This window comes from Gavialis gangeticus, unplaced genomic scaffold, assembly GCF_001723915.1.
Source record: "Gavialis gangeticus isolate Ggan-Ray unplaced genomic scaffold, GavGan_comp1, whole genome shotgun sequence".
In the NCBI taxonomy this organism is placed as follows: Eukaryota; Metazoa; Chordata; order Crocodylia; family Gavialidae; genus Gavialis; species Gavialis gangeticus.
The window spans coordinates 21,650,986-21,668,126 of record NW_017729022.1 but is presented as its reverse complement, the minus strand read 5'-3'; the positions used below and the strand labels follow the sequence as shown (position 1 = coordinate 21,668,126).

Genomic DNA, 17,141 nt, shown 5'->3' with positions numbered 1-17,141 from the left:
CCCAGCCAGTCCCTTTGCAACACACTGAAGTGTGCTGGAAGTTATTCAGCCACCATAACTGCACATGTAGACATGCCCCGTCTGTCAAAGCAAGTCCTCATGGGAATACAAATGCCCAAGAAGTGTGGTAACCCCAAGAGACATTCTGTGTAAAGCAGCAAGAACTTCCTGGGGTGGCAAGACACCAACAAGGTCAGGTCCCAGGCCCCTGCAAGGGCAGTAGCCAGACAGTTCCTTTTATTTACAGTTAAAAAAAAATTCTTTATACAAGTTGCTGTAAATAATACTACAAAATACTACGGACTATATGCAGCAGTTCATTTGTACTGAGCCAGCTCAGGTACAAGCTACTGTGCTCATCCAGCTACTGCAAATTCTTTAGTGGCTATAAGAAGGTTAACACAGGACTCTGCATCTTCCACCTGCTGGGATTGGAGACAAGGGCCAGCCATCCTGGTAGTCATTAGAACACTGTTTGAATGCTTCTATTCCTCCCCACTTCTTTTCCAGCAAAGAAAAATCTTTCCTACTTCCACCCACTCCAATTTTGGAGGGCTGATTTCAGGGGCGGGGGGGAGAGGGAAGGTGTGCGTACTATGTGAGTGAATACAGTATAATCTCTCTCTAGTGTCTCAGTCTGATCATTTTTTTCTTAAAGCAATATTTTCCAAGTTTAAAAAAAAAGTGTTAGACTGCACTTATAGTTTCTTAATACATTTTAAAACCTCCTTAAGCAATGTTTTATACATAGTTAAAAGCAGAATTAACTTCTGTTGGATTTATCCATGTCTATTTATGCACTTAAAACAGTCAGAGACAATCATGGTACCATAATTAGGTAGATAATCACAAAAAAAGATAAATACTTTTATATATTTTGACCCAATCTAGATTGCGTATGGACATGAGTAACTTTGAAAAGCATTTAAAAATTACTTGGGTAACTTGGTGCGAGTGTTCTTGGAACTAGACGAGGTTTAAAATATCTGGGTCCCTAAAACCTCAAATTGTGTCCCTATAATTTCTTGCCCAGTACTTATAGTCTTTTATTTTACTGGTCTTCTCTTGGGAATTGTTTTTGTGTCCTATTCCCATAGCTATCTTCTCTGGTAGAAGACAATCTATGCCCACAACAGGGCCACTTGGTTTCAGAGTGGTGCTGGCTGCAAGGGTTGAACTTACTGGCTGCAAAGTATGGTGGGCATGGTATACGAACCAAGGTCAGTGCTTCTCAACCTGTTCTCCTTTGGCCTGCCCCCCCAACTTTTGCTTATGCTATTTTGGTGTCCTGGGTTCCCCAGCTCCTGATTTCTGACACTAGCTGGACTACAGGCATGGATCTTGAACTTTTACTTGGACTCTGGTTCTGAACTTCTCATGCAGTCTTGGCCCCTGATCTGGATTCTCCTCTGGCTTAGGTACTTGTGGGTACCTGTGCCCCTCAGGACTGCCTATGGCCCAATCCTTACATACTTTTCTTTTAATGCTTAGTGTACCCACTAAGGATTAAAGAAAAAAGTATCCATCTTTTTTCTGTATTGTGCATTACAGAGACAAGTTTTGCCAGAGATTCAAGGGCACAGGTAATCTATGGAAGTAGATTAGTTGCCTCCACAAAGAGGAGACAAAGGGACTCCTTACATGTTGTATTTTAATTTAAGAATTAAAAATACCATTAGAATTCAATTCTATAAATTCTAAATGTAGTTTCTTTATATGGGGTTGCTTAGCCAAAACACTAGTTTACTTGTCTTCTGCTAGTAGAAGGATCATACGCACAAACAGTAAGAATGAGAGATTTTTGGATACACTCCCTTTCTTTCCATTAAAACCAGAATTGCATACAGAAAATAGAAATGGATATAATACACATTAGATTTTTTTTTTTCAACATACTTCAGGTCACATTGCATATAAAGTACTGGAACACATGGCTCAACTCAGTAATGCCGTCATTATTTTAAATTAGATCATTGTCATTGTTTGTATTATTTTATTTATAACATTTTAAAAGTAGATGTGAGAATTGCCTAGGCAATGAGTTGAGTAATTTCAGCTATCAAAATATATTTTTATAAAGTAAATCACAGTTCTTACTGTTCTCTGGCTGTAATCCAACAAAGTTTATCAAGTTCATCTTGTTTCAAAACTTCCATTAGGGTCTCCCTAGATGAGTTCTTATAAACTGTTCCCAAGAAATTGCATAGATATGATCTTGGAGTACGAAGCATTGACCAAGTGGGTTCTACCACAGGAAAATTTCTATATCTGTAATTAAAAAGTGTATGTTAATGTTTTATGTCACTGGAAAAGTAGTGTATAGAACCTCCTCTACACATTACATTTATGCCATGATCAACGCGTATCCAATTTAAGGTGCCATAAAATGGCCAATGAGCCATAAATGTTCCACATATAATGCAGAATATTTTTATAACTTGTTTGGTGTCTTAAATTTTAATGTGTGGCCAGGGCTGACATTCAGCTGACAGTTGGTCCTGGAACCACACTGAGGTCTAGAACCAGCCCTGGTGTGGTCCCACCCCTGGAATTAACAATCAGCTGATTGTCAGCCCCATCCCAAGTCTCTGGGTAGGGGGGAGAAGCAGAAGGACTTCCCTGTTGGACTTTAAATTCCATGGCTGTTAGCTCTGGACACAGTGCCAGGAATCAGAAGCTCCCAGTTTTGGGAGCCTTGATCAGAGCTACTTCTGCCAGAAGCCTCTCAGAGCTGCTGGCTGCAGGGTTTTGACAATAAGCTGATTATCAGTCCCAGCCCAAAGCCCCATGTCCCCTAGGGCCAGAACTGACAATCAGTTAATTCTTGCTAAGCTGAACCTGAAGGTACTAGCTGTCAACTTGCTGGTGCAGGGGGAGCCCTGGACTATAATATTTGTAGTGGCAAATTGTAATGGCACAAGTGGCATCTGATCCCCAATCTCCCAAATCACACCCTCTGTCATACATGTGTAACAGGGACCTAGCAGACTGGCTTTGTACCATTTCATGCTTCTGTTGCAAACTTAGTATCTACAATCTCACTGACCAGTTCAGATCTGTAACTGTTGATGGAATATTAAAAAAAAATGGCAAAAACAAAACTCCGTCATAACATATCCTCAGTTCTCTTCATTTCTCCTTCTACCCATTCTAGAGCACTGCCAACCTGTGTACATAATGTCACTGGCACTGTACATTTTACAAAAAACACTTCTAACAACACTTTGCACTGATAACAGTAGCTATTGAAACAAACACTTGTTTTAACTGAAGTGGCTGGACCAATGTTTCCTTTGGAGTTCAAATCTTAGTTATTTGAATCACCTGAAAAGTGAACAATGCCATTAAGAACAATGCCAATGATACTCTCCAAAATGTTGGGGGGCAGAATCAACACTCTCTAAAGTTATATGCAGTTTTTACAATCCTAATTGTTAGGTTACACTGAAAGTCTGCACAGGTCCCCAGACTCCACCCAGAGTGGAGGGAGCCCTGTGAAGTCCAGCACCGGGCTTCCCCCATGGGAGCTGCAGGCATGTGGTGCAGAGCCCCCATGTTAGAGGCAGCTGCGCTCCTCCCCCCACCACATGCAGTGCTGCCCAGAGCTGCACTCCGCTTGGCATCAGAGCCTGTACCAGGCACAAGCTCCCTAACCCCACCCCCCATCTGCTGTTGCTGCCAGCAGCAGGGGCTGCATGCAATGTGGGGGAGTGGGGGAGGTCCCTGCACCCCACAGACCTCACACCCTGCCCCACAAACCCCACTAACCTATACACATCCAAAATATCCTATGCCCACACACACCCTACAGCTCCCCCACACAATATGAGTGAGACTTTATTTTTGAGTTATTATGCAATCTTTTTCTATACACACTACAGGAACACAAATCATGACAAGCATATTTTGTAATAAAATTAAAATATGCTATAGTAGGCATTTGACTTCTAGTGTATGATTTTTTTTTCTGGTTCTAAGATGGCAACCCCCCTTCCAAAAAAGGTATTTCTGGGAGAGGGACTACTGGTGGCAAAGGTCAGGGGTAAGGGGGCAGGACTTCTGGTCCCAATGTGGCAATTAGTGGGCAGGCAATTGTCAAGGGGTGGGGCTACCTATGTGGTCCCCAACAGCTCGCCAAAACTTGTTAAGCAGTCCTCTGCCCAAAATAATTGCCCGCCCCTGTGCTATAGTTTAGCAGAGTGTTCATGTGCTAGGTTTATGAACTGTTTTGGACTAGAAAAATCATACAAGGTGACTTACAACAGTATTACAATTTTTTGGCTAGTCCTTCCACAAATGCAACTGTGGGAAGCTAGTAATATATTTTTTTTAAATACTTCTTTAATTTGAATAGAGGTCAACCTATATGACACATTTGACCCTGAATAATTATAAGTAACACTTCTTTAAAAGTTCTTATTTCTTAAAGCATTAACTCCTGAATTACTTTTTTACCCTGGAGATTTCTAAAGTTTTATGGAGAAACCTAAAATCCACAACATGAACTAAACATCCAACTTATGCATAATAATCACGTTTTGAATACTAATTTGTGTTTAATACTTACGTAGCCACTCCTAAAGGCCACTGAAAAATGTTGTCTTTGTTTACCCAGGGAGAATCATATATTATAAAAAGTAGCTCTACAAATCCCCCATGTCCTTTTAGGTACGGTTGTATCCATTCATTATTGCACTGTTCGTTTCCAAGCAGCAGGACAGCAACATGCTGCAGCTTGTGAGTTTGAATTAAAGTTTGTGCATAATGTAACCACTGTGTGGCATAAGTTATCTTTGCTTCTTCTCTTCCATTCAGAACTAGAACCACATTGTCAGCTTCTACTGAGAAATATCCAGGAACTACAGCTGGACCAGTGATGAAACTGAAAAAGATACATTACCAGCCTTTAAAATGTATGTTTAAGGCATTCTGCATATTCTGTTTATTGCACCATGTATTATCTGCCTGTACTGCTTACAGATATTGCGTCTTCACTAAAATTAACATGATATACTGCAATTTAACTTTCCTGTTATGAAAAATTTCAGATGTTTTGAGTCTAAAATTATAATTTACCTCTTAAACAGTTTCCTTCTGCCTTTTACTCTGAAAAAGTAAGTGTTTAAATTAAAGTTTAGTTGCAGACAATATTTTGTATGGAAATCAGAACCAATCCCATATTAAAATACTAAGTTTTGAGAACCTCAATAAACCTCTCTAAAAACAGAAGATATTTCCAAAAAAAACCCCTAGGATGTGATTTATCAGCTGTGAAACAATCAACCTTTTTGTTTTTTAAAAAAATAGTATGATAACTGAATAAGGAAGTGGCCCGGAAAAACTGACTCCTATATGAAAGGAAGGCTGTCTAACAGACCAGGCACCAGCCTCAGATCTCAGCAGTCAACCTCTGCTTTATCATAGACTTCCTGTGTGACCTTGGAGAAATGAATTAAGATAAAAGGAATCATGCACCTGGTCCCCTGATTCCACAGACTAGACTTTAGCCTCTTAGCTCTTCATACAACCCATTAAGAGAGTCAGGCACTGCAGCATGGGATTACCACAGACAACACACTGAACAGCAGGGGATCCCTATCATAGCCAATATGAAATACAGTGGAGTCGTATCTTACACGGGGGTTACGTGCTGAAGTCAGCACGTAAGGCGAAAATCACGTATAATTGAAATTGCCCTTTCTGCCGCACTCCTCGCCCCTCTCGTCCTCCACTGCGTCGTCCCACCAGGGCAGCCAGCTGAGCGTGAGTGAGCTGCCACTCCCCAGCCATGCTGGCACATGCAAGAAGTACCGTGCAGCACTGCACTATGTGCCGTGCCCTGGCCGGCACCTGGCAGCCAGCCCCAGCAGCCAAGCGCGTAAAGCTGGATTTGTGTAAGTTAAATACACGTAACATGCAACTCGACTGTATGGGGGGGGGCAGGAAGAGATGCATCTAAATGTCCTATTTGTCAAGAAGGCTTATATGCTTGACTGTACTACTTGGAAGTGCCTATTGTCAGGCTGAGATTGACCCTCAAAACACTCCTTGAGTTAAATGCTCAAGTCATCCCTTTTGAAACAGACAACTGACTTACATAATAGCCAAGTCATTAGAACACAAGAAGTAGCATGATTTTGTAGCACAGCAGTTAAGGCATTCATGTGAAAGAGAGGCCCTGGATTTTGATCACTGCTGCCAGGATTGTATGCATTTTATCCAATGAATGCAAACAGCTTTGGGTGCAGTGATTGGAATTCAGGGCTTATCCTACCAGGTGAATGCTCTAACCACTAGATCCAGGATTTTTTCTGTAGTGTCACAGCTTCAGTAGAAAGGTAAAGAAGTGTTCCCACATCAAAGAGCTATAGATTAGTTAGGTTAGGGCACTCTCCTGGCATATAGGATATGTGGTGGAGAAAAGAGAAACTAGGTCTGTACTTCCCAGATAGACTGAGGATTAGAATTCCTATTACACTGGCGCTTCCTCTTCCACTGGTCATAGCCATTCAGGGATTTATAGTGAGGAATACTTAGTCTGAGGGTCCCAAATAGGCTTAGACATAATGGGACAATGCATGCATATTCAGTTCAATGTGCATACACAGATTTGCAAAGCACACACAGCTTCAGTCCTTTAGAAAGCAAGCAGGAGTTTATGTTCCATACATTCCTATGTGTGAATTAGAACTGTAATGGTATATTCCTCTAAAAACTAAATGTATGCCTTTTTATGTTTAAAATTTTTATTTTAAAATTTATGTTTGAAAAGCTCTAAAAACATTAACCTGTTCATCTGACATTCTTTGTAGTAAACACTGCATGTGCTGTTATGCCACTTTATTCTGTACTAAAAGTATATTCTGATTTTATTTACATGTCCATTTTAAGTGATAGTTAGACATGTTCAAGGTTTTAGATTAAAAAAATGTTTAAACATGCCCGTACAAAAGTGCAGAGTATTCTAACAATGGCTACATACATGCATTTAAATGATCGGTGAGAATTCTCCCAGGTTTGTTTTCCTGGAAGAAAAACTTACCCAAAGAAACCTTAACAGACATTCAACTGCTGAGTCCCTGAGGAACAGAGACCGTACAATGCTGAAGCTCTATAGCCAGAAGGCCCCAGTGCACACATCTCAGCCTGCTCTGCAGGTTCCCTCAGTCTGCCTTGAGACAGACAGCAGCAGTCCACTGATCTGCCCTGACTGGCTGACCCAGACTGCTTGGGGTCAGCCTGTCTCCCCTATAGCACATATGGGAATTGTGAAAGGGGCATGTTTTGCTCCCTGCTGAGCTGGAGCAGTAGAGTCTAGCAAGTGACGTGCCGTCTCCATGGAGGTGGAAAGAGGTCAAAGGACCTACCATGCTGGAGAACTGTGCTGTAGCTTCTCTTAGAAGAGGATGAATGCAGGTATTTCGTTTTCCCAGTAGAAACTCTCTAGGGAGTGATTTAGCCAGGGCTGTTGCCAGGTTAATTTTCTCCCAGAACGACCATTTTTGCTTTGGGAGAAAAATCCTGAACATCTGTAAAATTATGGTTTCTACTGGGAGAACAGTGATTCTCCCAGGAGAAACAATGTCTGTACGTGGCCAAAAACTAGACTTAGAGTAACAAACATGCACCATCATACATATTAACATGCAAAATAAATTAACTCTGCCACCGTTCTGTCTCAACTAATCAATGTCAACCAAATCACACCCAAGGACCTATCCCCAAATATTTAGAAAGTGTGGCAAGTTGTTGAGTCTGATTTCAGATTTCAAAACAGAACAAAACAGATAATCACAGATAAACTGAATTTCTTCTTTTCTATATTTGGTACAATATGTAATATACAATCTATCCAAGTTTCATTTTTTGCTGTACTGGTACTAATTATGTTAACCACCATATTTTGGAAATATCAGATGTGTGAATAGGCTTTCGGTTACAACTAAGAATCTGTCGAGTCTATTTCTCTAAAACAGTGGTGCTTAACTTCTGGCCTTGCAGAGCCATGTCATCTAGCATGTGTGGCTCCCAATAAGTCCAAAATTTGGTGGTGGGACAGCAGTAGCATTAATTGGTCCTAAAGCTGTGGCAACACTGGCACTGTTCCACACTGCCAAATTGCCAGATATGTAATGAGTCCCATGGACCAGTGACACAGCTCTGCTCACCAGATCATATTGGCATAAAGCGTTGCACCAAGTATGCTGTATCCAGCCATAACAGAACCTAGTGTACTAGTGTAACCCTTGCACCAACCCTTACACGCTAACCCTGAGCTGGATCAGGCATACAGACTGACCCCATGTACAGATTCCATGCCACTCATCCAGCCCACAGGGCCAGAGAGGTTGAGCAACACTGCTCTGAAGTAATTCAGTTACACCCAGAAGATATTTAAATACTTAAAAAAAAATTATCTTCCTTAAAGACAAACATTCTGACACCATGCAAATGTATTATTCACCAGATCCATTAGGAAGAAACTGTCTTGAACCAGTCAAGATTCTGATAAGCCATCCATAAATGTAGCAAAAAGTTTCTAAATAATTAAAGCCAGGTTTGGAAAATATCCAATTGTTTACTACAAGTAGGATCCTTTTCAGGAGGAATTTTTGTAAATTCTAGGCTTTATTAACAAAAATATTCTGAAAAGATAACCTTCCAAACGTGCCACTCAGTTCAAAGATAAAGGATATAGTGCTATCTGCTTTGCTCTGCAGATGGACAATTCCAGTATTACTAGACAAAGCTTTGCAAAACCAGGCCCTACCTTTGCGCAGAGCATTCTTTTATGTAAGCATTTTCTCTCTCTTCAGTCATACAAAAGGCAGTTTGAGTACTAAAAAGGTAACAAATTGTTTGTTGAAGTCATTTCCTTTCCTTTTAAATCAGTCCTAAAAGACAAAGGGTCAGCCTTTCCAAACTGACTACTCGACAAAAAGTACCAGAGTGGGTTAGATAAGTCAAACTTAAATGGGCTGTAATTTTGAAAAAATAATGTTATGTAATGCCACTTCTGTAGCAGAAAATGCCATGCTCACAATACATCCATTTACCCTGTTCTGTCTGGTTCTAACAATTCCAAAGAGTGGGTTAAGACAAGTACAATAACAGTGTGAAAATACAAATTCTAAAAAGAGCTTTATTTAAAAAAAAAAAAGTTGTAAAATGGCAAAAATGTCTCAAGTCATTTCACTTAATTTAATAATAATAATATCCTACAAAAGAGCAAAATACACCCTTAGTTTGATATTACCTTAACTTTATATATGCTTAATATAAATCAATAATGTTCTAGACTAAGAGCACCATTTTATTTTATTGTATAAACTCTACTTAATAACTAGAAATTAGTTCCAAAGTAGAACAGGAACACTGGAAAACAAAATTTATATGTGGAAATAAACCACTGTGATTCAAGTTCTGTTGCTATCTACACACCAGGAATTCAGGGTAAAGTTTTCAGACAGCAAAAACTGGTATAATGGTAAATAAACTTAGTCTAGGGCAATTCTACAGACAAGATGTTTGCTGTTGCCTCTGCTTTACCTGTGGCAGGTTAGGGTGTTATGTGTGGTTATGTCAGAGTTGACTGTGTACTTTTACTGTGCAGGTTAGACAATGGATTTATATAGGATGGTTTGGATAGATATAACCTCACATTTAGCAGACAGTTGAACCAGATAACTGCTGAAGATCTCTTCTAGCCCTACTTTTCTGTGGTTCTAGGCATAGTAAGTTGGACTTATTTAAATGACACATTTAAAAAAACCCCCAAAACAACAAATTCAGTCATAAATGTAGGAATAGAGAATCTATATCACACTTATAGAATGTGGATCTAGGTCTGTTTGGAAAGCCGTGCCTCTGAAAGAGATACAGGCTGCTTGCAGACCTTAAAAAAACAAACCAACAAAATAACTAAAAACAAACAAACCTGCACATTACCAGAAGCAGCAGCATGTTACTTTGACCCAGCTCTACAGCATCTGTATAGATTGTGTGATTTCATGGGGCTTTTAGCTAAAGCTGATTCAATCAGCTATTTACATAAAAGCACCATAAAAGCCCCACTAAAGTGTCCAACCTATATAGAGACTGGGTAAGCCAGGTCCAACTAACCAACTGCCTCTTATGGGCATATCATAGAATTATAGAACCAGAGAACTAGAAGGGACCTGTAAGATTGTCAAGTCTGGTCCTCTGCCGTGGGCAGGACGTTACTCAGCTCAAACAAGGTCGATAAGGTACCTCAGCTTGAACACCTCCAAGCAGATTGACTGCACTACCTCTACTGAGAGTGTGATACAGATTCTGGTAACCCTTACAGAGAAAAAGTTTTTTCTTATGTCTAGCCTGAATTTACCCTCTATTAGTTTATACCTGTTGGTCCTCATCCTCCCTTGAGGTGCCTTCCTGAAGAGTTGCTCCCCTAGTTCTTAATGCTCACCCTTGACATACCTGTAGGTGGCTATCAAGCCACCTCTCAGCCTCCTCCTATTCAGAATGAACAGGCCATGCCCTTGACCATACAGGTGGCCCTTCTATGTACCCTCTTGAGCTTATCCACATCCTTCTTCAAGTGTGGTGCCCACAACTGGACACAGTACTCCAGCTGAGGCCTTGCCAACACCAAATAGGGACCAAGAGCATGCCGAGGCTTGAAGTAAAGCACCACTTTTTTTATGGTCTGTAAGCAGCCATAAGGATCACAGTAGTCAACTGAATAAGAGTTCCGAGAGTGCTGCAGTGGTGTGGAGTACTAACATGAGCTCTGGAGGTGTTAGGCAAGGAATACAAAGTAGAAACATGAGGGAGGCACTACCACTGAAGGCAGCATTTTTTGGACCATTTTTGGAATGCTGTGTCCAGTTTTGGAAGACTACCCACAAGTGCAGAACAGCAACCAAACCAGGTCCCACCAGTCAAAAACCCAATTACACTGTTAAAATTATATCCAACAGGATTTATATTGTAATCTTCATAAATTACATTTGCATCAAAGTGGCATACAAAACATACTTGAAAATAAATGTTTATTACTGTTTAAACTAGATTAAAAAAAATCACTGTAATCATAAATATCATTTTTCTATCACTGGTGAGACCGCAGCTGGAGTACTGCATCCAGTGGTGGGCATTACACTTTAACAGAGACATGGACAAGCTTGAGAAAGTCCAAAGAAGAGCCACTCATATGATCAGAGTCTTAAAAGGCAAGCCATATGAAACAAGGCTGACGGATCTGGGACACTTCAGCATGAGGAAAAGTAGGCTGACAGGAGACCTGGTAGCAGCTTACCACTACACTAGGGGAGTACATCAAGGGCTCACTGAGCAACTGTTCACCAGGACACCTGAGGAGAAAACCAGGAGTAATGGTCACAGACTCCTGGAAGATCAATTCAGACTCAACATTAGGAAAAACTTCTTCAGTCAGGGTGTCCAGACTGTGTAATAAGCTCCCTCTAGAGGTAGTGCAATCACCTACCCTGGAAATCTTCAAGAGGAGACTAGACAGTCATCTTGCTGGGTTCACCCAGTTATCTTTCCTGATTGGTGCAGGGGGCTGGACCCAATGATCTTCCGAGGTCCCTTCCAGCCTTACAATCTATGAATCTATTTGTACATATGATTAGCCCTCTTAAAAATGAGTGACTGGTTAACATTCAGGTCCCTGCAGGTTTCTTCCATTAGGAGGAGAAACAGGTGATAGAGCAATTTTGGGTTAGGGAAAAATACAACTCTACGTTCTGTGTTTATTTTTTTAAATACCAACACCGAAGAAGTTCATTTAAATGAAAGTGATCATCATGTAACTGGTACCTGAAAAGTGTTTTTCCTGCCTTTATGCTTCCTTCTCTCCACTGAGCATTCATATCAGCTGGTTCAAGCAGACCTTCAAGAATATGTTGCCAGAGGTAAAGACCTACATAAATAATGAAGATACATATTAGAGTACTTGAGTGCACACATAGTGCAAAACTCAGGAGTGTTGCTTTGTGAAACCCTTTAGCATTGTGCTTGTAGCCACTGGAAAATTTGTTTTCCATAAATACCTGTTTCTTCCAGGTGACAGAGAACAAGGCATGAGTTGCTCACAGCACTATTACCTGCTCAGTATAAAACTCAGGGTAGAGATTGACCTTATAGATTAATTAAATCAGAGATGTACAAGCTCTGTTATCCGGCATCCTCTGAGAATGGGGGATGCCGGATAACAAAATATTCTGGTTAACTGAACAGCCTGAACAGGCATCCTTTCCTGTTCGGGCTACCACTTCTCTCACTGCATCCAGGGCATCACTGCCCCTCCCGCGGCATCGCTTCCCCTCCCACAGGCCCTCAGGACAGGGAGGCGAGCCCCACGCAGCCTGTTATGTCCCTGGGCCTTGGGGGCTCGGCAGCACAGGCTGCTTTACCCCAGGGCATGGGGACTCAGAGAAACCAGAAGTGCCACAGTGGGCACTTCCGGTTTCACTTTACCTTACAAGCTGGCATGCCGGGTAATAGAGCATGCCAGCTTGTAAGGTGCTGGTTAATGGAGCTTTTACTGTATAAGCTTTCTTTCTCTGCTCAATACAATTATCCATGGGTCAGCAAAGGCTGAGGACCCACCTCTAAGGAAACCCACCTGCAAAATCTTCATGAAGTCTCTCTCGCTATCTTCATGTTTAGATTTAGCAGGTTTTTTTTACCATATTGTGCCTTGTGGAACAGACTATAAACATTATAAAATTTTCATAGAATATTTATGCCAAAAAATAGATTCTAGTTATTTTTATGTTGGTGTGTATACAGTCTGAGTGCAACATATATAATGTTTTCCTTCTGTAAATAATGTTCTTTTAAACAATTAAGTAACATTATTGTACCCACTTAAAGCTTAACTGACTTGTTAAGGTTACGTGGCCTAACTAGATACATTAATCACAAGTGCTTACCTATTGCTGCTTTACCCCAGATCTGCACTCTAAGGGCTGTTGGTTCTTGCTGAGATTTCATATTTTTTAATAATTGAAGGTTAGTTTCATATCTTTGCCGGGAAGCAGTCTGTTCATTTTTTTCATCCCCTTCCCAAGGATTCCATTCTTCACTTCCCAAAGAAGAGTGCTCTATATTAAAGACAAACAAACAATTTGGTATAAACAATCATAAATAATACCAGATGTACAAAGCAAATCCTACTGTGACAAAAATGCAGTTATCATTATAATAATTGTCTAAGGCACTGCTCACATCAAAACTATTTTCAAATATACTCCCACCCAACTATACCTATGACATAGCTTGTATTTGTGCTCGAGGGCTATGTCCAGACATGCAGGGGTGTGAGCTTGCAGTGGCACAAATTGCCACAGCACATGCCCCTGCATATGCACTTCAATGTGGGACAAATTGTCCTGCAATGGTCAAACTGTCCTTGCCCATCTCTTCACAGCACTTCAGCCAGGGAGAGCTGGAGGCTGGTGCTGGCTCCAGCAGTCTTACCTGGTAGCCTGGAGCAGCAGGGCACAGGTTGGGCAGCACAAAGGCCTGGCCAGCAGCTAGAGCATTGCTCTGGACAGCCCAGCCTCCATATGTACCAGTGCATACTTGTTCCATGTGCATTTTATACCTTTTTTTTTTTTGCTACTGGGAAATCCCAATAGCAAATTTTGGCCCCTCACTGCAAATCGGCAGCACGGGACATGTTTTAACATTTGTTGTGTGCAGTTTGTGGCACCACAAACTGCATGCCCTTGCATGTCTGGATGTAGCCAAAGGGTATTAATCAACATTGGCAGAAAATTAAAGCTACGCAAGCAGCAAGAGCCTAAATCTGTAGGTCCCAGCATAACAGTGCCTTGAACACTATTGGCTACTTTGATGTTCCCATTATAAATAATAACATTTTGATTAATCCTTGGTAAATTAAATAATTCCTGCAATGAAATATTAGAAAAGCTGACCTATATTTTTCATGTTACAGTAACTAAGTTTTTCAATACGTCATACTGTATTCTGTATATAAAACTTGCCTGACCAATAAAATATGAACAATCCGTCACCAAAGTTACTGGAGCGATTAACTCACAGAAGCAAGAATGCCCAAACAAAACAAAACTCCCAAATCCTATATCTGATTTCACTGATAGCAACAGAGAGAACCACTGGCAACAAGATCTAAAATAATCAACATGACAGTTAACACAAGTGGCCCCAATGGGAGAAGGTTTAAAAATAAACTGGCACAATTGTCATATACATGCTATCAAGGAAATAAACCTTATTGACAGAAACTTCACAGTGCTATAGGAAGCAGTTGCCAAAATAAATCACCATTGTTATTAGTTCTTAGCTGCTAAAAACAGAAATGTCAAAAAGTGTCAATGTAGTTAACAGACCAAACTTTTGCCAGCCACATTCTCTTTTAATGCAACAATTCACTGAATACACTAAGATTGCTGTGTTGTAGTTATGAAGGTAAGGAGAAAATATAAGAAGAAAGATGTTTGATATCTTTTATTGGGTTTTTTTCCCTATCAATTTTTATAGTTGAGAGGAATGTTAGACAAGCCTTTTGACACAAAATGTATTCCCTTAGATCCAAAAACTTGTCTAACATTTCTCCCATGTACAGTTGGTCCAATAAAAGAGATCACCAAACAAACCTTGCTTCTTGAATACTCTGAAAAAGAGGTCAGTGACATATGGTTTGTGGAGTCATTGAATCTGGCTTCTGGAGACAAAGGGTTTTAGCCTGTACTTGTACCCCATGGGGCTACGCAGCAAACAGCCGTGCTTGGACCCAGCAGCTGGAAGCCACGCCCCTACTGCCAAGCGACTGCAGCGTGGGAAGGTAGGGAGAAGCGGCACGCACTAGTGTGGTTGCAGCTTCCAGCTGTCCAGTCTGGTACAGCTGGGAGCAGGGCAATGGAGAGATCTCTCAACTGCTGGCTCCAGTGCAAGTACAGAGAAAGCTCTCAACCCCCCCCAGCCTACATTGGACCAAAACCGTGTTGCTCCAGCTACTGTAAAACAATGGTCTCTAAGCCACAGCTCATTGGCAACATATTTCCTCTAAGACTGGGGTATCAAACTCACTTTGTGAACCCATGTTGGATTTGGATTGTGGGGCTCCATGCTAGCAGGGTTCAGCCCAAGGCATGCAGTGGCAGCAGCACCAGCCTGGGGCACAATGAGCAACTCCAGTTCCTGCTGTGTGCCCTGTGGAAGCTGCTGCTGCATGCCCTGTGCTGCAGTGGCAGCTTTAATGTTGGAATAGAGCAGAGGGCATGGGGCAGCAATGGGGCTGAGGACAAAGGAGCTAGGGCTATGGCAGTGGTGATGGGCAAAGCATCCAAAGGGTGGCCAGGATTGCATCAGACCCTCGCTCACCCTCCTGCTGCTGATAGCCATGTCCACAAAGGCCCCAGATTCTACTGTTGGCCACGCTGCCCAACTTCCTGTGATATCTGGCAGGCTGTACTGAGTGGCTTTGTGGGCCTTATCTGACCCCCCTGCTCTACAATCTTTGGCTAGCGCTGTGTCCATGGGAAATGATGCTTTCCACAGGCATGGAGGGCATGTCCTATGCCTTTCTCAGTGAGGGCATAACAACATAAGGACTGCCATTTACTTGGTCAGACCATATATCCATCTTGGCCAGTATCCTGTGTCACACACTGGCAGAGAATGAAAGGGACAGTGAACTGGGTATGACCAGTTTTCCCCCCCTCCCCACTGTTCCTCTCTCCCCTGCAGCCTCTGCAGCATTTAAGGTCTTGGAAGTTCAGATTCAGAGGCTGAACCCCTAACTGCCATGCTCCATAGCTACTGATGGCCCTTTCCTCCAAGAATCTGTCCAATCCCTTTCTGACTCTGGCTAAACAGCATCTGGTGGCCATGAGCTCCACACCTGAATTACACCCTGCATGTAAAGAACTTCCTTTTGTTAATTTTAAATTTACTGCCTCCTAGTCCCATTTTTGTGACTCCTAGTTCTTGTATCAGAAGACACAGTAAATAATAACTCTCTATTTACTTTCTCTTCACTTAGTATCTTGTAAACGCTTCTCTTATTCCTGCTCGAGCATCTCTTTTCTACACTGAATAGGCCTAGGCTTTCTGGCTTCTCCTTGTATGGACACCCCTCTATGCCACTAGTCATCCTTGCTGTCCTGCTCTGTATCTTCTCTAGTCCTTCTATAGCAGAGGTGCTCAGTGCAGGCCCTCAGTGTCACATCATCCAGTCTGCAGGACTCCCCATGGGCCAGGAAATTTGGTGGCTCTGGAAAATTGGTGGCAAGGGAGCAGTGGCACCGCTCCCCTGCTGCCAAAGCTTCAGACTCATGGGGAGCCTCAAGCCCTGTAAACTGGATCCAGCCAGAACCAGCCCTGGGTCCCAATCCAGGTTGGTGGGAAGGGGATGCAGGCCCCAGGACCCAATCCCAGCACTGCGGGGGGAGTGGGCAGTGCCAGGCCCTCAGGGCCCAATCCTGGCACATGGGGGGCAGGAGGGGGTGGTGCTGGACTACTCTGGCCATAAGGGGCCCTAAGGTCAAGCACAGCTCTTCAAGCTCCTTGCTGAGGAGCTGGGCAGTGGCGATGTGCAGGGGGTGCATGTGGACCCCTAATAGCACAGGTGTACCCCCTGACAGGCCACACTCCCACTTAGGCAATGGACAGGAGGTGCAGGTGGGAGCGCCAGTGCCCCCTGAGTGCCTGGCTGAAGTGTTGCAGACACTTCCCAGTTGGCACGACTGACTGCGGGGTCCCCTGGTCGCTCGTGGAGCTGGGTCTGACTCAGACCAAGGGTCTCGGCCTCTTGTGGGCTCGGGTCAAGGGGGGCATCCGAATGCCAGGACCTCCGGGCTTGGGCCCGGACGCAGGATCCTGCCCACGGATCTGGGAGTAACCGGAGCCCGAGGGTGAGAGCCTGGGAAGGAGCTGGCGCCCGTGTTGGCGAGGACCGGGTTTCGCTGCTCGGCCCGTGCGGGGCGAGAACCGAGTTCTGCTCAATCCATGCGATCTGGAGCGCGAAGTATACCCATAACAAAAGCGAAGGGGCACGAGGACACTCTGGGCTTGGGTCACACCATTTTCTTCTGGATAAGCCTGCCCCAGGCTGCTGCTGCACCCGCCCCCCTTCCTCCCGC

The 17,141-nt window shown here is 42.8% G+C and overlaps 1 protein-coding gene across 1 annotated transcript in view; it reads right to left on the bottom strand.

Annotated features, from left to right (window-relative positions):
* Positions 1 to 13,616, bottom strand: part of TMEM5 (transmembrane protein 5) — a 15,221-nt gene extending 1,605 nt beyond the window's left edge. The window contains exons 1-4 of the mRNA XM_019514650.1: positions 12,945 to 13,616; positions 11,827 to 11,929; positions 4,568 to 4,882; positions 2,098 to 2,268 (exon numbers count right to left, since the gene is read on the bottom strand). Of these exons, the coding sequence (XP_019370195.1) occupies positions 2,098 to 2,268; positions 4,568 to 4,882; positions 11,827 to 11,929; positions 12,945 to 13,005 (650 nt within the window). The 5' untranslated portion in view covers positions 13,006 to 13,616. The remainder of the gene's footprint in view (positions 1 to 2,097; positions 2,269 to 4,567; positions 4,883 to 11,826; positions 11,930 to 12,944) is intronic.
* Positions 13,617 to 17,141: the final 3,525 nt, after the last annotated feature.